We start from the raw sequence: 21,039 nt of genomic DNA on the forward strand, positions 1-21,039 counted from the left end.
TGATTCAGATAAGTTTTACTAGGAATAATTAAGTATATATGCGTAATTGTTTAAGTAAGAGCGGCTGTAAACGTTGTACGCTACCGATATTATTAGTGTGAGGTTTTTTTCTTTCCTAAACTAAATATGAAATCGTTATTATTAGACCTAGTAACCTGCAGAGAAAAAAAAAAAAATGGCGGCGGCATTGTCATTCCATGATTTTAATTTAGATTTCAGTCGTTTCGATAAGTGTGAGGTCTATTATATGTATTCCTTTGATTACATAAATGATTTGTGGATGTTTAGTGCGGATGGAAGAAGGGTGTATGCGAAGTGTGACCTGAATGAGGAACTGATGAATGCGAATATGAAATTGATGAAAGAAAGTGCTAGTACCGATTGTGTCGCGAGTGCACATTTGAAAGAGAAGGATGGTGGGAAAGACAGGCGAAAAAATGTTAAAAAATCAGGAAAAAAGAAAAAGAGCGATTTGACAACAGTAACGGATGTTAAAAGGGACGAAAGTGAGGTGGAAAGAAACGAAATTGAGAGAACGAATGAAAGTAGAAATGGCGTGATGCAGAAATCGCAAGTAAAAAAAATCGAAAGAATGAATGATAGCGAAAAAAGAATGAATGATGGCAAAAGTTGGATGCATGTTGGAAAGAAAGTACTGAACCAAAGAATGATGAATGATAGTAAAAGTGAGAAGAATGATAGCGAAAGTTGGACGCATGTTAGTCCGAAAGTACGGAAACAAAGAAAGATATGTGAGAGTGAAAGTGAGAAGAATGATAGTGAAAGTTGGACGTATGTTGGACCGAAAGTACGGAAACAAAGAAGGATGAATGAGAGGGAAAGTGAGAAGAGGGGGTCGAGAGTTAGAAAGTTAGAAAGATTTAATGATAGAGAGAATGTGTCGGGAGGTTCGGAAGGTGAATTGGATTGGATGAAGCAAGAAATGAAATGGATGCGGAATGAAATTAAGAGAATTCAGGTCAAAACTATTAAAATAAATCGTGATGGCATGAAAGAGTTAATGAAAGATGAGCAAGTGGCGTTGTATGGCGACTCCATTATTAAAGGTATGCTACAGGATAAAATGCACAAGGTATGTTTTCCAGGCGGTAAAATGAGTAGAGTGATTGAGGCATTGAATATGAGGCGGGAACGAGCAAAAGAGTCAATTGTATTAATTGGTACAAATGATTTGAGAGAGAACAAAGAGCATGTCAAAATAAATGTCAGGAGACTGCTTGGAAAGATAAAAGAGAATAGTGTGACAGGAAGGGTAGTCAGTGTGTTGCCTAGGTATTATTGTGGTGAAATGAGGCGGAGAGCAAGGATTATGAATGATATTCTGGCTGAAATGTGTGAGGAGATGGAAGTACAGTTTGTTAATGTGTGAAATGAGTTTGAGGGACGAAGTGTGACAGGAAGGGTAGTCAGTGAATAGAGAGAATGAATCAGATCAAGAGGGGAGTGATGTGGAAGAGCAGGAGAGATTGAAGAAGTGGAAATGAATGAGGAAGTGAGTGGTATGAGTATAGAAAATGAGAGAATGGGTGTGCAAGAGGAGCAGGGAAACGGGGAGGCTCAGGGTGGACAGGGGTACACAGCGTGAGAAAGGTGGATGCTCCAAGAGGAGGTGAGAGCATGTGTAGGCAGGAAAGTAATGGGATGATCGGGGATCAAGAGAAACAGATGCAATTGCAAAGGGTTCTAAAATGAAGCAGAAAGGGAAGTGGCCCCAGTCCAGCAGGGAGAGATCACATCGAGTGAGTGGTATCAGTGGAACTAGCTGTAGATCCAGAAATGAGTTGTTGTGTTTGTATACCAATGCTAGAAGTATAAGAAACAAGACGGATGAAATGGTTGCACTAATTGCATCTGTGCACCCAGAGATTGTCGGAATAAGTGAGACATGGTTAGATGAGGATGACATCCTGACAGGAATAGAGATGGAAAGGTATGATGTGTTTTGTGAGGATAGAAGGGGTAAAAAGGGAGGGGGAGTGCTATTGATGATAGAGAAAGAGTTATGTCCATACAAGGTAGAGATGCAAGAGGGAAATAGGGCCAGTGGTTTTGAGGCAGTATGGTGTGAGATAGAGGTGAATAGAATCAAATACTTGGTGGGATGTTGTTATAGACCTGGTAATGTGGATGGTGGTGATAGTGAAATGTATAGTCAAATAAGCCAAGCAAGTAAGAAAAGGGTGATCATTATGGGTGATTTTAATTATGGCAATATAGACTGGAATGAAGATATAGCAACTGGAAGCAAAGAAAATGAGTTTCTTGAGTTTTTGAGGGATAACTACCTCAGACAGTATGTAACAGAGGGCACACGAGGATTAAGGGTCTTGGATTTGGTCATCTCATCGGAGGATGTAATTATCAATGAGGTATCAAATCATCCACCAATTGGTGAAAGTGACCATGAGATGATTACCTGGGTGATTGCCAGCAGTGCAAGGACCCCTGTGAAAAAAGAGTATATGTGGAACTACAAGGGGGGCGGGGTGATTATGAAGAGCTCAGGAGACAGCTTGCAGGTGTAGCATGGAATGAGGAGTTAGCTGGAAAAGAGATCAATGCAGCTTGTGGGATTTTCAAAAATTATTTAGTAGATGCAATGTCTAAATGTATACCATGGGTGAGAAGGTTAAATAAGGTAGGTGTGAGATGGATGAATAAAGAGATTAAGCATGCAATACAGAGAAAAAGGGCTTTGTGGAGGCAGCATAAGAGAAGTGGAAGTAGCCAATTTCATGAGGTCTACAAAGACCAGGCAAGGAGGGTGACTTGGTTGGTGAGAGTAGCTAAAGAGAGATATGAACAGCAGTTAGCTAATGAAGCCACAAAGAATCCTAGGGAGTTCTTTTGATATGTAGACAGCAAAAGAAAGAATGATTATGGAAGGATGACATTGATAGGAGAAAATGGTATAAAGACAGCTGTTGCAGAATGTGTGGTGGAGATACTTAATCAGCAGTTCATAAAGATCTTTCAATCTTGTGAATGTGACTTCATGGAGAGATTAAGAGCAGTTGATGATGGGGAGGAGAGACTGACTGTAAGTGAGCAAGAGGTGTTTGGGGAGTTGAGTAAACTAGATGTAAATAAGGCTGTGGGACTTGATAATCTCTCTGGCACATTCCTTCAGAATACGCCGTGATATATTATCAAGTCCCACAGCCTTATTTACATCTAGTTTACTCAACTCCCCAAACACCTCTTGCTCACTTACAGTCAGTCTCTCCTCCCCATCATCAACTGCTCTTAATCTCTCCATGAAGTCACATTCACAAGATTGAAAGATCTTTATGAACTGCTGATTAAGTATCTCCACCACACATTCTGCAACAGCTGTCTTTATACCATTTTCTCCTATCAATGTCATTCTTCCATAATCATTCTTTCTTTTGCTGTCTACATATCAAAAGAACTCCCTAGGATTCTTTGTGGCTTCATTAGCTAACTGCTGTTCATATCTCTCTTTAGCTACTCTCACCAACCAAGTCACCCTCCTTGCCTGGTCTTTGTAGACCTCATGAAATTGGTTACTTCCACTTCTCTTATGCTTAAGTCCCTAAAGAGTGGAAGGAGGGCAAGATTGTGCGACTTCATAAAGGAGGTGATCGAACTCAAGCATCGAACTATAGGCCTATCTGTGTGTCAGGTGTTGTGGTTAAGTTGTTGGAGAAGCTTGTGAGAACTAGGATCCAGAGTTGGGTTGACAACAATGGTATAATCTTTGATGGACAGCATGGATTTGCTAAAGGGAGGTCATGTTTTAGTAATCTACTTACTTATTACAATAAAGTGACTGCTTCCTTGGACAGAGGAGAAGGATACACAGTAATATACTTGGATTTCGCAAAAGCTTTTGATAGAATACCTCATGATAAGTTGACAGTCAAACTAGATCAGATGGGGTGGAATATTAGATTAGTGCATTGGATTGGAGACTGGCTATCTGATAAGTATCAACAAGTTGTGTATGGGGGTGCAATATCCAGGAAAAGGAAAGTCACTAGTGGTGTGCCTCAGGGGTCTGTTTTAGGGCCATTGCTATTTAACTTGTATATTAATGATATTGGCAAAGATTTGGATGGAGATATTCAGCTGTTTGCAGATGATGCAAAGTTGGGACGAACCATAAAGAGTAGTGAAGATGTTGTGGCCTTGCAAGAAGATTTGAATAAATTGAGTGATTGGGCAAGCAAATGGGGATGTGAGTTCAATGTTGCAAAATGTAAGGTTTTAAAATTTGGAAAACAAAGATGGGATGCAGAATTTATGCTTGGTGAGAATATATTGTTGGAAGTAGAGGAAATAAGAGATCTGGGGGTGATAGTGGATAAGGATCTAAAATTTAGAGGACACATCGCCAAAATTGTGAAGACAACACAAAGACTTCTAAAATGATGCGGAGGACACTGACGTGTAGACGTAAGGAGATTCTTGTTCCATTGTATAAGGCTTTGATTAGGCCACACATGGACTATTGTGCACAGATTTGGTCACCTGGTTTTCAGAAGGATGAAGAGATGTAGGAAAGGATCCAAAGGCGACTGACTAAGGTAGTTTCTGACCTCTGAAATGTCGAGTATGAGGAAAGATTGAAAAGATGTAATTTGCAGAGTCTAGTGGAGAGAAGGAAGAGGGAAGATATGATAGAGACCTAGAAGTTGGTAAGGAGTTGTTATAGGATCAATGGTGGAGAAGTTCTACAGAGAGTAGTGGGAGATCAGGGGAGAACCAGAGGTCATCCCTGGAAACTGTATAAAGAGGGTGTGAGTAGGAGAGTGAGAAGCAGGTTTTTTTCATGCAGAGTTGTGAGTGATTGGAATGCCTTGCCTGAGAGTGTGGTGTCTGCAAGGAGTTTGAATGTGTTTAAGACACGGTATGATGAGATGTGTGTGAGATAAAAGGACCTCCTAGATGAGTCTTTGACTCCATGAGGTCTTGTTTAATAATAATAATAATAATAATAATAATAATACAGGTCCCATTACTGAGCCCTGTGAGACTCCACTTATAACCTTCTGCCTCCTTGATATTGCCCTACCATACACAACTATCTGATACCTATCAGACAGCCAATCCTGAATCCAGTTGACTAATCCGACATCTAAACCCATGTGCTGCAACTTAAATATCAGCTTATCATGTGGCACCCTGTCAAATGCCTTTGCAAAATCCAAAAAAATGGCAGTATATGCCTTTCCCTCATCAACGGCTCTTGTCAATTTATTATATCATTCATCATCATCATCAAATTCCTGCCATGTAACCTCAAGGGGTGTACAGGATATGATAGTACTACATGAAAAAAAAAATTACATCATTACTAACTTCCTATCAACAATTTTCCTCCAAATCAGTCTGTTACTTGTCAAGACTCCAACATTATCAGATCTTATATTTCTATCGTCTAAGGCACTTTGTACCATATCAATCCACCTATATCTTCGTCCTCCTCTGGGTCGTTTTGCTGCCAACCTGGCAGAGAACACTTGTTTTGCTAATCTTTCTTCGCCCATTCTGTTTAAGTGACCATACCACCTGAGATTAGCTCTGCTAATGCATTCCTGGATGTTGACAATGTCAAGTTCTTTCCTAATATCCTCGTTTTTAATATGATATTTCATTGATGCCATCTGTTCACGCCTATAATCTTTCTCAGGACTCTCATATCTGTGGTCTCTATTCTTTGGTAAAGTGTTTTACTTTTGACCGAGCTCTCAGATCCATAAGTTAAAACTGGCTTAAACACTGTCTTGTATACAGCTAATTTAGTATTCTGACTAATTTCTCTCTTATTCCATATGAATTTATTCAATTGACTTCCTACCATACCAGCTTTGCTGATTCTGTTGTCTATTTCTATATTTAATTTACCATCTTCAGTAAAAATCGTGCCTAAATAGCTGAAATGTTTCACTTGTTCCACAGGTTCTCCATTCACAACACAGTTGACATTTTCAATGATTCTGCCTATTTTCATTGTCTTTGTGAATTATTATAAAAGGCAATAATATTACCCAAAGGAAGAGCGTCCCTTAACAAATTCATGTTGACTCTTACAGATAACATTACCCTCATCTGCCCAATGCTGTATATGGTCCCTCACTAATTTCTCCAAAATCTTAACATCTACTGATGAAACACAAACTGGCCTATAATTAGACACGTTCAGTCTGCTAACACCCTTATGCAATGGCACTGTCTTACCTTCCTTCCATTCCTTGGGTACCTTTCCTATAGCCAGACTTTCATTGAAAAGCCAGGTCAACGGAACTGTCAGTTCTTTAGCACATCTCTCAAAAACCCATGTTGAAATATCATCCATCCCACAGCTTTACTAATTTCCAGAGTACTCAGTATTTGGAACATGCCCTCCTCTTGCACCTCTAATCTGCCCTATCCCTCTAGTATTCAAAATTACTTCTCCAGAATGAAATACTCCAATAAAGTGTTCATTGTACAACTCTATATGTCCTCTGCATCAGTCACACTATTCCCATTTTTATCCCACAATGTCAGTCTTCCACAATAATTTCTCCTCCTACTGGCCACATAGCTAAAAAATTCCGTAGGATTTTCTTTGGATCTTAGAGCCAACTTCTCATATTCCAGTTTTGCCTTCCTTACCATACTGGTCACTCTCCTGCCTGAGTCTTATATTCCTCATGCATCTACTCTTCATCCCTCTCCTTATATCTCTTCCATAACCTCTTTTTCACCTGCAGTTCCTGTTTGATATTGGTTGTCATCCACTTTACACTAAATTGTAACCTCTTCTTCACTCATGGAATACAGCTTACTATTGCTGCTACAAATATTCCTTCACAATTTTCCAAGCACTAATGGTATGCCATCCTTCCAATTCCACCCCCCATGGGAAATGCCCCAAGTTGATATCTAAGACTATTACAATCATATAATTCCATATACATTCCCTTTTCTTTAACACTCCTGCCTGTCTATTCATCTTCCAAGTCAAAACCACATGGACACTCTCTCCAACTGCGGGGGGGAGGAATGTCATCTCAGTTATTATCAGCTCTTCTGATGTTATGACTAAATCCAAAATTCTTGAATCTCTTTTTTCCTCTATTACATGTTGCCTAAGACATTTGTCCCTCAAGAATTCTAGAAATTCCATTACCCTATTACTACATGTATTTTCCTCTTCCCAACTTATACTGCTGTAGTTAAAATCTCCTATAAAATCATTCTTCTTGTACTTGCCAAGCTCAACTGCCTAAACATCTCCTGCTGCTCCTCACCCTCTGTGCTCCTTGGCTTGTAGCAACACCCCACTAAATATGCTGTCTTTCCCACCTCTACCTCACACCATATGCTTTCAAAACCATTCATGTCACTGCCTTCCAAAGCCTCCACTGTTAGAGGACATAATTCATCACTTATCATAAGCAGTATTCCACCACTGCGTTTTCCCTTCCTATCCTATCCTCCTGCCGAAAAATGCTGTACCCTGCTACTTCTATTCCTGTTATTATACCATCTTCCGTCAACTACATCTCACAGATCCCAATAATCTTTGGCTAAGCTGATGATATCAACACTACCAATTCATCTTCTTTATTCTGGATACTGCTGGCATTAGTATAAAGCATAAAAATGTCACTGCTTCTATACCTATCATTATCCCCTCTGACCTGGCCCTGACAACAAAGATTGAAGCAGGCTTCCAGAAGAAACTTAAATCTAGAGCCACTTTAATTGACCTAACATCAGCTTATGACACAGTCTGGATCAGAGGCCTCTTCCTAAAGCTAGGAAACATTATAAGATGCAAAAAAAGTTCTAGCTTTTTGAATCCATTCTCTCCAACAGAAAGATCTGGTCCATATCGGCAAAAAAAGAGCAGGCCCAGATTCCTTCACAATGGTCTCCCACAGGGCTCTGTATTATCCCCTTTACTTTTTAACATCTACGTGTATGACTTACCACCTCATTCAAATGCATTCAGTCTCTCGCATACAGTTCCTTCTGTCTTCAAATGCCTCCAAGCATCCACATATTCCAATCCTCTCTTCTGACACATTCTGGCTATTATGCTATTCATTATTACTGCTCTTCTGCTCAGCTTGTCGTTATCATACCTGGGTAACACACACTATATTTTTTCTCTGCATTTTCTTTTGTACAACCTCAATCATGAATCTCAGATCTCTTGCCACAGGATTTACACTGCCTCTCAAGTCATTGTGCCCACTATCACAGTCATCTTATCCACCCTTTCACCCCACTTAATTGACATAGTCACACTTTCTATTGTTCTTCCAGGCAAACACTCCTCTGATATTCTTTCTTGCATACCACAGATCATTGAGTCTCCATACATCACACCTCTTACCACTCTGTTCCTTGACTGCTCACCTGCCTCCCTCACTCTTTCTCTCTCCTCTAACCCTTTCTCTCTGTGTTCCCTACTTACCTGCCATCACTCTATTCATGACAGCACTTTCTCAATTCTTCTCATTCCCTCTCTCTCTGACTGTTTCTATTCTCTCCTCTTCTATCATTCCCATAACTCTCTCTCTCACTCCTACTCTGATTAGCCTTGCATCCATCTCTTTCATTTGCCTAATCTCATCTTTCACACTTTTCATCTCATTCCCGAGACATTCCACCTCCTCTTTCAGCTCATCTATCTCTCTCTCTCTCTCTCTCTGCAAGTTAGCCACTCTTGCTCACCATTCATCCTCCCAATTAAGATCATCTCCGAAAACTTCACAATCATTCAAACTTTCCGCACTCTTATTTTTTCATTCATATTTTGCTAGTTATTTTTACCCTCTATCACACTACTCGTCTCTCTAGGTTGAGATTCTCCCACCAAGGTTGGTTACGTCAAGGGCGGAAGAAATGCTAGAGTAAGTGCAAGGTTTTACACTTTGGAATTTCAGAGAATTATTAATTGAGCCCTCAGCATTTAAGACTGAATGCTGAGGGCTCCATTAATAAAACTGCACTAAGCAAGACCTAAGGACAGTAATGGAGAAATGCTGTAGTGAACAATGTAGAGAATTATTGCAGTAATAAGAAGAGTGAAGACAACTAAATTATTGTATATAACCATAGACTATATTTCAGCTATAAACTACTATGCATGTAGTAGTTTTGGTTAACATTAAGTTCTGTATCACTCTGAAAATCAGAAGTAAGTGACAAAAGTGATATCAGGAAAGTTATTTTAATGTGATTTGCTAAGCTTGAGAAACAACAGGAAAAGAAGCATGTTGAACAGACTTCTCCTTTCTTCTATTTCTCTTGCCTACACATGGTACTATTGTGCTATAGGTTTTATGGCCTTTCATGTGTGGACCATATATATATGATCATTGACTCATCAAAAAAAGATGATGAATATATATATATAAAGTGACTAGGGGGGAAAAAGATAATAAATAATAAGAGATAAATTCAGAAGCAACTGTTAATAATGAAAGATGATGATGATAGAATAAGAAGTAATTCATGGAAATTATATAAAGGTGTACTGAACAATTTTTTTTTTTCTTTTGCATATTTTTTTGCATGGATACCATTATGTGAATGAACATTCACTGTCATTGCATACTTCATACAATGAGTTTTGTGTTACAGATGAGGGTTCTGAAAATTATATTTATTACAATAAAACTTTTTACATGCAATAAAAAAAGTTTTCCAAATTATATATTATTTATTAAATGTAGATAACTACCTGTTCAGGAGTTAAGTCTCTCTGTGGTTGTGCAAGCATTTCATAGCCCACCATAAATTTCTTCACAGTTGCTGATCTAAGCAAAGGTGGAAAGTAAATAGCATGTAGTTGCCAATGATCCTGATTTAAATTGAACTGAGTGCCAGTAGGTGCTCCTAACAAAATATTAAGTAAATATTTATTCACATTCATACTTCTCATAATACTGAAATATACAAGATAGTAAACTACAGCAGTGTTTTCTTTTCTAGATAGATGGTTTTGAAATTAACAATGAATGAGGTCAGATTAAACTACTGATTTCATTCACTGTTAACAACCATATTAGTAGAAGGATTTTTCACTTGGTTACTAAGTATATTATACTTGACAAGATATTATATTCTTGTTTCAACCCAAGTGTAAACAAAGTTTGCCAATGAAGCAAACTTTCACAAACTTTGTTTGCTTACATTTGGGTAAGGATTAAAATAAAATTTCTTGTCAAGTATAATATACAATTACATTAGATCAATGAATTTAATATGAATGCAGTTTTAATGAGTAGGATTACAAACTGAGCAATTGTTAGTGATTTGCTTTAATCTATCCTATAGTTTTTTATGCTCTTTCTGAATTATTTTTTTTCTTGTATAAACTTTTCAAAGTAAAACTGAACTCAAAAGAAGTGTTTTTCCAATTACATAAATGCTTAAAGAAACAAATGAATTGGTTGAGAATAACTTAACCAGCAAGCAGGAATAAATGAAAGCAGTAAGTTGCCTTACTTACTGAATCACATAGAGCAATTTCACTTTAATATATTAACATATTTCTCAATATAATACTGTAGCAAATTTCTATGCTTATAACTTGCACTTTATAAGTAAATGCTATCAAATGTACCCTAAATGATATTACACTTCTCCTCTGACAAGTTTTGTTCCTTTATTATCCCCCCCCCTCCCCTAATATCACAGTGTTCCAAATTTCTCTCTCCTTTGTTTTTTCAATATCATCGCTTACATTTCAAAAAAAATAAATAAATAAAATAAAATAATTTCAAAATGTCCAAATATATTTATTTTCATTATTAATTCAGTATATTACATATCATGCTACCATATTTTGAAATGATAAGATATATCAATAACTGGATTCTGTTTTTATTCAAAGGTGGTTTTTTAATGAATTTTATTATTTTTAAAATAAGTTGAGATACTATGTTTTCTAATCTTCTTCTTAAGCTTTCATGAATCATTAAGGTTCTTAGCTGTGGACTTCACAACCGCAACCATCTTGAGGATAAGGTGGTTGGTCCTATGTGTCCCAGTGTGTCTATGTCTGTAGATGCATGTAGATGCACTATGTCTGTAGATGCATGTGTTCATGGGGATGGTTTGCCTGTTCTGGGGGATGATAAACAAGAGTTTCCAAGTGAAAAAACCCCTACTTCTGTATGACACTGGCTAACTCACCTTTAGTTGAAAGAGACCAGATAAAGGTTCTTCCCATCTTGGACAGGAATTGAACCCAGGTTTTTCTGACTAAATGGCTTTGTCTATACCAACTGAGCTATGGAAGTACTTTCTAATCACAGTAGTTAAAAAATTTTAAGACAATGCTTTGACTTCTTTGTAGCTTGACATTATTAGCTATCCACTGGCCTGACTAGCTAAGTAATGGTATTGCATGGATATCAGTGGATATTTGGTGGTCTTAGCACCTAATATCCATTAACAAATTATCAAATCACTATGAATAAATCAGATAATGGGAATATACAGGGTGTTCGGGATAAATTTGACATATTTATAATTAATTATATTTTTCCGTAAGTTACATGTATTAACACACACTTCTCTTCATTTAAAAGTTTGGACCCTTCTTCATTCATATACAAGATGTCAGAAAGGATGGATAGCTGGAACCCACCTGAATCATGGAAGAGAATAACTTGTATCATGATGATTCGTGCCCGCCATCAAAATAAGGATATTACGACTGCTGCCCAATGCTCCCTGAATACAGTAAAAACAATCAGGCATGAACTAGAGACTTGCAATGGTGACTACGAGGATGTAGCAAGAAGAAAGATCCCTAGCAGACGATCTGATTGCGTTCGTACAGCAGAATTCCTCGCAAATCTGCAGGAACAGGTGTTGAAGAACCCTAGCATTGGAATTCAGGCTTTGTTCGTGGAGTTGCTAACTGTAGTCAAGCCCTGGATAACAAGGGTAGCCAATGGTAGGCCGTATGTATGGCAGCAGGATTCGGCCCCTTGCCACACCTCTGGGAAAAGTCAAAAATGGTTGTCTGAAAATTTCTACGACTTCACCAGTCCAAATGTTTGGCCTCCAAACTCCCCAGACATTAACCCCATGGATTATTTTGTATGGGGCGCAGTTGAAAAAGACACCAATCGCACTTCCAGTAATACAAAAGCCCAGTTAATGGATAAAATTAAAACAGTTTTTGCGGCCCTTCCCAGGGAGACTGTAGCATCAGCTTGTTCGAGGTTCCGAAGCAGAATTGAAGCTGTGATCGATGCTAATGGTGGTTATTTTGAGTAAATCTTGTTGATAGTATTGTAATTAACTCTGCCTGTAATGTTTTTTTGTCAATTCATTAAATTTAATAGATACAAAGAAGATTTTCTTTTTCCTTACGAAACTGTCAAATTTATCCCGAACACCCTGTACTTCTTTATAGAATAATATCTTTTTTTTTTTAATGTTAATCAAGAGGTTATGTTTTGTTATTCAATGTCTGATAGCAAATTCAGGGGGATTAAACTAGAGAGAGAGATGAGAGGGGGGGGGAAGCAAATGAGAAAAGGGCTAAAGATTCACAAAAACAATTTTAAAAAAATTCAGACATGACAATTAAATAAGAAATTTCTACCATACTTGTTTGCAGCCCACTGTCATGCATAGGTTTCAGATTTGCTAATGTAGAAATGGTCTCATATACTACATGAATGGATGAAGACATGGAAGGTAAGGCCAGATTCATCTTTGTGTTTGTGGATAGCATTGCTGAGATGTTCACTCTCCTGGATTGGAAAAAGTTTTGAAATCTAGGAGAGCTAACAGCTCAGTGATGTTACCTACAAACACAAGGATAAACCATCCCTTACCTCCTATGTCTTCACCAAACACCCTAATATGGATCTGTCATCAGCTTCGATGTCTCATCTATATATTAACCTCCTATCCTGGAATTTCAAATAATCTAGGTTTTTTATTTTTTTTTTTTTGGATTGTTTTATTCATTTTTTTTTTCTGTGGGTCTTCAAAGCTTTTTTTTTATTTGCTTTTTTGCTGGTTAAAACTTCCTGAAGATGCTATCAGATATTCAGAAAAAACATGAAAAAGTAATTTATTCATATTAAAGAATATTATTATTATTATTATTATTATTATTTGACACCTCCAGGGAGTCCAAAGACTCATCGAGGGAGGGCACCTACTCTACAACTCTCCACCACTAAACTTCATCCACAAATCATCTCATCTACACCATCTAATGTCCACCATCACCACTACTATTTCCACAGACAATCACAAACATCCATGCCCACGGCGGGATTCGAACCCGCAGCCCTTTGGCTGGAGAGCAGATACGCTAGCCACTCAGCCAACCAGGCTGGCATTATCCTACATACAAGTGATTCTCGTTATCTCACATATTCCTATTTAGTTCTCATGTTGTTGTTGTTTTTCCCTCCCTTTTAAAACCATTCTACGGTATTAAGTGCGCTATACATTCCTAAACTTTTTTGATTGGAATTGATATTAAAAATATTTTTCCACCTTAAATCATAGCGTGCTACACTTTCCTGCCCTACTCTGTCTTGTGTTCCAGAAACTCAATTTATAGCATCTTCTCTCATACCCATTATTATTATTATCAGACTTCCATGGAATCAGTAATAATTATCCCAAGTGAAAAAAAACCCTACCTCTGTATGACACCAGCTAACTCACCTTTAGTCAAAAGAAACCAGATAAAGGTTCCTCCCATCTTGGACGGGAATGACATGCATGATGGAGCCATGTTTCAGAAAAGGAAGGTGACCAGTGGCGTGCCTCAGGGTTCTGTTCTTGGACCCCTGCTGTTTATTTGTTAATAATATTCTTTGTGGATTGACCAGAAAACTTCAAGTTTGTTCATGATGCAAAGTTACATAGAATTATCAGGAGTATTGCTGATGTTAATTTTCTACAGGGAGATTTGAATAAACTTTTAGCTTGGAGAAATGAATAAGGTTGCAGTTTTAATGTTAAATGCAAGGTGTTACACTTTGGGATACAAAGATATAAGGCAACATACCATATTGGTGGAGTTGTACTTCGGGGAAATTGATGAGTTCGGGATCTTGGAGTGATGGTGGACAGTGGACTGAAGTTCCAAGGGCACATTGCATGTGTTGTAAAGACTGCACATCATATAGCTGCTATGATAAAAAGTACATTGACATGTAGGGATAAGGAGGTGGTGGTGCCCTATATAAGACATTGGTCAGACTGCAGATTTAGTCATCCAGTTTTCATTGTGATGTGCAAACACTAGAGAGGGTCCAAAGAAGAAATAACCAAAGTGATATTAGGAATCTGGAATATTGGCTACGAAGACCATTTGAGAGAATGTAGATTACAGAGGTTGGTGAATAGGAGGAAAAGAGGAGATATGATAGAGACAAGACCTTCAAGTTAGTTAAGGGATTCTGTCAGATTAATACAGAAGAAATTATAAAAATAGTGGATGTTAAGGTTAGAGATGTGATGAAGAAGGATGTAAAGAGTAGATTTTTTATGTGGAGAGTTGTCAGTGAGTGGAATGCATTGCCAGAGTGTGAGTAGTGTAAATAACTTCAAAGCTCATTATGATAGAAATGTTGCTGGTTGAGTGGGCTTCCCATAATGAGTCTATTGAATCCATAGAGGTTATAAATAATAATAATATCACTGGGTTCTGTTCTTGAGTAGCTACTGTTCATGTTATTTACTAAGGAGTGATAGAGAATATTCAAGCATTTGCTAATGATGCACAGTTGGAAAGTTATAACTCTCACCAACTGTGCACCGTTAGCTGATATGATGCTGATGCAAAGTCTTTCCAGGACTATGCATCAGCATCACATCACTGACTCATTGAGTTACCCTCATCTGGAAGGAATATATTATAATTATTCTTCCTCTTCATATGACAAGTCTTGCAATACTCAAGTTAGTTAAGCTTTGTATGCTTTAAACAGTGACCTCTATTCTTCAGCAGGGTTGTGAACAATGTGGTAACCTGCAATGCAACCAAAATACAATCTTCTTTGTTTTGCAAAAATACTTTTCCTCTTACCTAGATAGTACTTAGATCTTCAGACAAAAATCACACCTCTACTTTCCTTTAAATTCATAAAGTTTGAGCAGCAGCTGGTCAATACTAATACACAGTTCTATGACTTTGCATTTATACTGAGCAAAATATATGTTAAAAAAATATTAAGTCATATATGGAGGAGTGTGTGCAGATCTAGTCACTTGGATTTCAACGATATGAAGAAACTTTAAGAAAGGATATAATGGCAGATTTTTTGTTATGATCTGTTATGATGTTATGTAGTGTTAGCATTGAGTTACCAATGAAATTTGGTAACTCAATGTACTGATTTAAAGAAACATGTACTAATTTAAAGAAACACTTTAAATTAGTACATGGAAACTGTGAAATTAACTATCTACTAAGTGATTTCAAATGGATATTTATTGGAGAAGTCAATTTTGTATAAAAAATTAGTGGACACTACTGATCTATAAGAAGATGAATGGGAGAGGTTTGTAACCAAGGTCATATATTAAGCAGAATGCCATCTTCTGGATACAATTTAGCATTCAAATGTGATAAAATTGAACGTGAATGAATCTCATAAATTGTTGAAAGGTGAATACTAAATGGAAACTTAACCAAAAGATAGAAAAGGAAGGAAGGAGAGTAAGAAAAAGCATTCCTTGGAAGATACATTTCATTCGTATGGAGTTCCCTCCCTTTCCCCCCATCCCTATTGAGGCGAGTTGAGCCCCCCCCCCTCATGGGGGGTTAAGTATTTATGGCTGTAGATCCGTGTGTGTGTTCACGGGGCCAGTTTGCCTTCTTACTGGATGAAAAACCCCAGATAAACTGGAGGAAAAAACCCTGCTGTCCGCACCCAAGACTGGCTAACTTGGCTATGGCTGAGGAAGATCCTTAAGCTCCTCACGTCAGTGATGGGAATCGAACCTGGGACACTCCTTCCCCAGGCATACGGTTGCGAAGCGCAAAGCCATTAGGCTAACTGCATGGACAGAAGATCCATAAGGAAGTGAAAATGAATTTTTACATGTAGAGTGTATCTATGTGCAATGCATTCCATATATACTTTAAATCATACATACATTCACACTTTAAAATCATTCACTGTCTTCATAGACAGTGAATGATTTTAAAGAGGACCAACCTCTTTAAGTTCAGTGACTGTTGAAAATAATACTTCCTCTGACTTCATGGTCAGTCTGAAAGATAGTTTCTAATACCTGAGTTACACAAAAAACAGGTTTGTTACTAGAATGGTGATAGTTTTAAATAGAACAATTAGCAAAAAGGAATAATCCTTATAATTTTAGGAAAGATTCTTTTTTTTTCTTTTTTTTTAAATGGTATCCTTTTATAAAGCTAAGGCCAAATAGTAACTGCCACCTTGATGGCCAAGTGGTTGATAATATCCACTCTACGACTAACAGCTGCTGGTTTGAGCCCCACTGTGGGCATAGACAGGGCTTGAAAGATTTTGTGCTAGCTCACCAGTCAGGAAAATATCTCACTAGTCAGATGTTAACCTGGGTGTACTCTACCATGGTCACCTAATATTCACAGTCACGTGTTTAATTCTAGAACTTGTTAAATCATAAGCTTTTGTTAATGCTGTGGCTAATTTTTACCCCTGTTTAATAACTGCCAATGTTGAATTATGTAACTGTATTTATCAGTTTGTGAAGAAAAAATGCATACATTTTATAAGTGATACAAGACCATTTATTATTATATGCTTTTTTTTTTATTATTAGCATTCTATTTTTTGCTATTTTTGCTTCTAACACTTATAATATATCTTGAATCGCTTTTATGGAAAAAAAAAAAGCAAACAGTTTCTTCTCTGCCATTATAAACAAACATGAAAATATTCATTATCATAAAATCTCTTAGGTTTACACATGACTACATTAGTATTTTTTAATTCTGATTCGCTTTGAAATATTGTCAGATGGACAGGCCTAGTGATGTCATAAGACATGGCAGCAACTACAATTGCAACTACAATTTAATCTGTTTTTCAACAATTGAAAAACAGGTTAAAATCAGTATAAAGAAATATTTTGAAAAAATAAGTTTGATAATCACTATTAATAGTCAAACTGTGCATATTCCATCACTGGGTAAGAGTTTTTCAGATATGTGGCAAGTAGAAGAAAGAATGATTATTATAAGATGATGTTAATGGATGACAATGGCAGAATGGTAACTGCTGCAGAAGACATAGTTAAGGCATTCAGTAAACAACTTATAAGGGTACCAATTATATATTTGGTTTAATTCTTTATCCAAGTGTAATCTGAATCTGAAGATTGCATCTGAAGTATTTTCATTCTTGTGTAGAGCTTAAGTGCTGTGAGGACATTATGTTGGAGGTTTAATGGATTTTTTACAACACTCAAAAAGAATTACAATAGAATTTAATACTTCCTATATTTTGTCCTAGTCACTAGGACATCTACAGGGATTACAAAAACAATCAATGTAACATGCACACAAAAACTTACATACTAAGCCCAACCACGTGGGTGACACTAAAGTCCTATCTAGGTGGAGCGCCCTCTAGGGGTGGTAGTAAGTGGCCTGGAATGTAAGGTGGGACCTCTGGTGATGAGTGTTTCCCAAATCTTCGGAAGCTTAATGCAACCGTATTTATTAAGATTTGGTTGGTTTCTGAGAGCTGCTGCTGCTTCTAAGAAAAGTCTCTCTTTCTTGAATTTGCTGTGGTGGAGCATGGTGGTTTTCTTCCATGATATTAAATTCTATTTTAATTCTTTTTGAGTGTTGTAAAAAATCCATTAAACCTCCAACATAATGTCCTCACAGCACTTAAGCCTCTACACAAGAATTCTAATCATCCATGGAGAAGATTCAGCATGCAAATCCAAGCAATATGGTAAGTCAAAACTACGACTATCTAGACAACTAAATAGGCTGGCCTTTTTAAAAAGATGTCGGGATACAAGAGTGATACCGAACTGTGTTAAAATGAAGATCAATTTCCATTCCAAAAAAGCACTCCGTATATATAAACGTGCCAGCCTGGCATTACTACACGAGCAAATCGCCTCTACTCGTGCCGCCCTCGCAGTGACGAACGGCGCCATTGGCTCCTTACATTTAGAGCTCTCCACCGTTCTTAACCCTGAACTTTGGTCGATTCTCTCTGACATTTCGGAAACTTCTGCACAGTGAGAATTTCAAAAAATAAAAAACAAACATGTCAAGAAATACAGCAACCTGGTTAAAGACAAACCACAACCACAAATTCAACTGCTCCAGACAGTAACAAACCTCTCTTCCAAAAGGCTCAACGATGATGCCATCAGCACCCTTTGCCTCGGCCGTAATTTTGCCGTCGCCCCGAAAGAAGTGCCGGTGCTCGATGTAATGGTTAACGTCGAACGGGGGATCGGTCACTTACCGTCGGAGGTAGCCAACAACATCAGACTCGACGTAGCCAACATCCTCGCTCACTCTTTGCCTCCAAAAAGTAACTTATCGTATGCCCAACGCATGGCTCTTCTGAAACTACGCAAAGAAAAAAGTATCGTCATCACCAGAGCGGATAAGGGTAATGCCACAGTTGTTCTTAATACCAGAGAATACAATCATAAAATGAACATTATCCTCCGTGATCGCGCTACCTACATCCCGCTAGAACACGACCCCACAAAAACACAAGCTAAGAAATTAAAAATCTTACTTAAAAAAAGTAACCTCCTGGCCCCTGACGTTACGAAAAAACTTAAACCTTTCCGCTCCTGTCCCCCCCGAATATACGGTTTACCAAAAATCCACAAACCCAATTCCCCACTCAGGCCTATAGTAGATGCCACCAATGCACCTTGTTACAGACTGTCTAAACAGCTGGCCAACTCTCTGTCCCCCCTCACCGGAAATTCAGCTTCCTAAATAAAAAACTCAACCCACTTTAAAGCCCTCACAGAAAATTTAACCTTGAATAATACAGACATATTAGTAAGCTTTGATATCTCCTCTTTGTTTACCAATATTCCCTTAACTGACACTTTATCTCTCTTAGAAAACATTTTTCCCTCTGACATCTTAGATCTCTTTTCCTTTGCCATCAACTCTGGGTATTTCTCTTGGAAGAACAAAATCTACAAGCAGATAGAGGGAACTGCCATGGTTTCCCCCCTCTCACCCCCCTTGCCAATTTCTATATGGAAGATTTCGAAAAATGAGCCATAGACTCAGCCCCACTCAAACCTTCTATCTGGCTAAGATATGTAGATGATGTGTTCTCTATTTGGCCTCATGGCCCAGACACGTTAGACTCCTTCCTCAGTCATCTCAATAGCCTACATCCAAGAATCCAGTTTACTATGGAAAAGAACAATTGTTTACCCTTCCTAGACACCTTAGTCACACCTGCCTAATGATACACTTGCCTTCACTGTATACAGAAAACCCACACACACAGGCAGATACATTCACAAACTCTCCCACCACCACCCCTCACAACAATATGGCATCATTAAAACTCTTACCAAGAGAGCCCACAATCTTTGTTCCAGTGGAACTGTCCTCACTACTGAGCTTAACCACATACACAGAACTTTCCTCTCCAATGGCTACAGCGAACACAGTATCAAAAAAATAATCAATTCCTCCCCCATTCCCCGTCCCTCTCGTCAACAAGATTTTAAAAATGCCATCACCTTACCCGTGGCACTTCGGAAAAAATAGCCAAGATACTAAAAAAGTATAACCTACACACAGCATATAAGCCCTACCGCAAACTTGCTACCCTTATCCGTTCTACGAAAGATCAGCTCCCTCCTCTCTCTCTGCCTGGAGTTTACAAAGTACCCTGTTCCTGTAAGCTGGCATACTTTGGACAGACAAGCAGATCAGCATCCATCCGCCTGGAGGAACACAAGTTGTACATCGTTAAACACAACTATGGCCATTCAGGCTTGGCTGACCATGTTTTGGACACCACCCACAGAGTATCATGGAAGAAAACCACCATGCTCCACCACAACAAATTCAAGAAAGAGAGACTTTTCTTAGAAGCAGCAGCAGCAGCTCTCAGAAACCAACCAAATCTTAATAAATACGGTTGCATTAAGCTTCCGAAGATTTGGGAAACACTCATCACCAGAGGTCCCACCTTACATTCCAGGCCACCTACTACCGCCCCTAGAGGGCGCTCCAACTAGATAGGACTTTGGTGTCACCCACGTGGTTGGGCTTAGTATTGTAAGTTTTTGTGTGCATGTTACATTAATTGTTTTTGTAATCCCCGTAGATGTCCTAGTGACTAGGACGAAATATAGGAAGTATTAAATTCTATTGTAATTCTTTTTGAGTGTTGTAAAAAATCCATTAAACCTCCAACATAATGAAGTATTTTCAGGACTGGGCAAATTGTGTTAACGAGGGCTGGGCAACGCCTGAAAATACTTCAGGTGCAAAATTTGTTTGCTTACACTTGGGTAAAGGATTAAACCAAATATATAATTGGTAGCATAGCCATGTGAAAAAACTTCCATCAACTTATAAGGGTCTTTCATCCTCATCAAGGAAAATCATGAGAAACTCAAATGTAGAGGAAATGGGAGAGGATGGCTTAATTGTGAGTGAGCAGGAAGTATATGAAGAAATAAATAAGCTGGATGTCAATAAGGCAATAGGATTTGGTAACATATCACCACGTGTCTTAATGGAATGTTCCAGGAACTGGCAGTAGCACTGGCATGCCTGTTTAATACGTCTTACAATGGCACAAGATGAGCTTTGTATGTGATAGTGTGTACCTCCCACAATGAGTCTCTGACTACATGGAGATCAGATGTTAACAATAATAATTATCCTTGTTTGATACATATCCGTTTTAGGCTGCCATGTTGTCAGAATTAATTGGCTACCTTGTGGTGCAACTGAGCACTCTAAAGATAAAATATGTGCATAATTCTATCTTCTCATTGGTAGTAAAAAAGGCATTTGTAATGACC

The 21,039-nt window shown here is 38.0% G+C and overlaps 1 protein-coding gene across 3 annotated transcripts in view; it reads right to left on the reverse strand.

Annotated features, from left to right (window-relative positions):
* The window catches only part of Galt (Galactose-1-phosphate uridylyltransferase), a 235,823-nt gene that overhangs the window by 99,330 nt on the left and 115,454 nt on the right, over positions 1 to 21,039 (reverse strand). For all 3 annotated transcript variants that reach the window (XM_090406502.1, XM_090406501.1, XM_090406503.1), the window contains exon 9: positions 9,731 to 9,885. In XM_090406502.1, coding sequence (XP_090262628.1) covers positions 9,731 to 9,885 — 155 coding nt within the window. The remainder of the gene's footprint in view (positions 1 to 9,730; positions 9,886 to 21,039) is intronic.

Source organism: Typopeltis vanoorti, chromosome 16 (genome assembly GCF_054136105.1).
Source record: "Typopeltis vanoorti isolate ZY-2024b chromosome 16, IOZ_Tvanoo_1.0, whole genome shotgun sequence".
In the NCBI taxonomy this organism is placed as follows: Eukaryota; Metazoa; Arthropoda; class Arachnida; order Uropygi; family Thelyphonidae; genus Typopeltis; species Typopeltis vanoorti.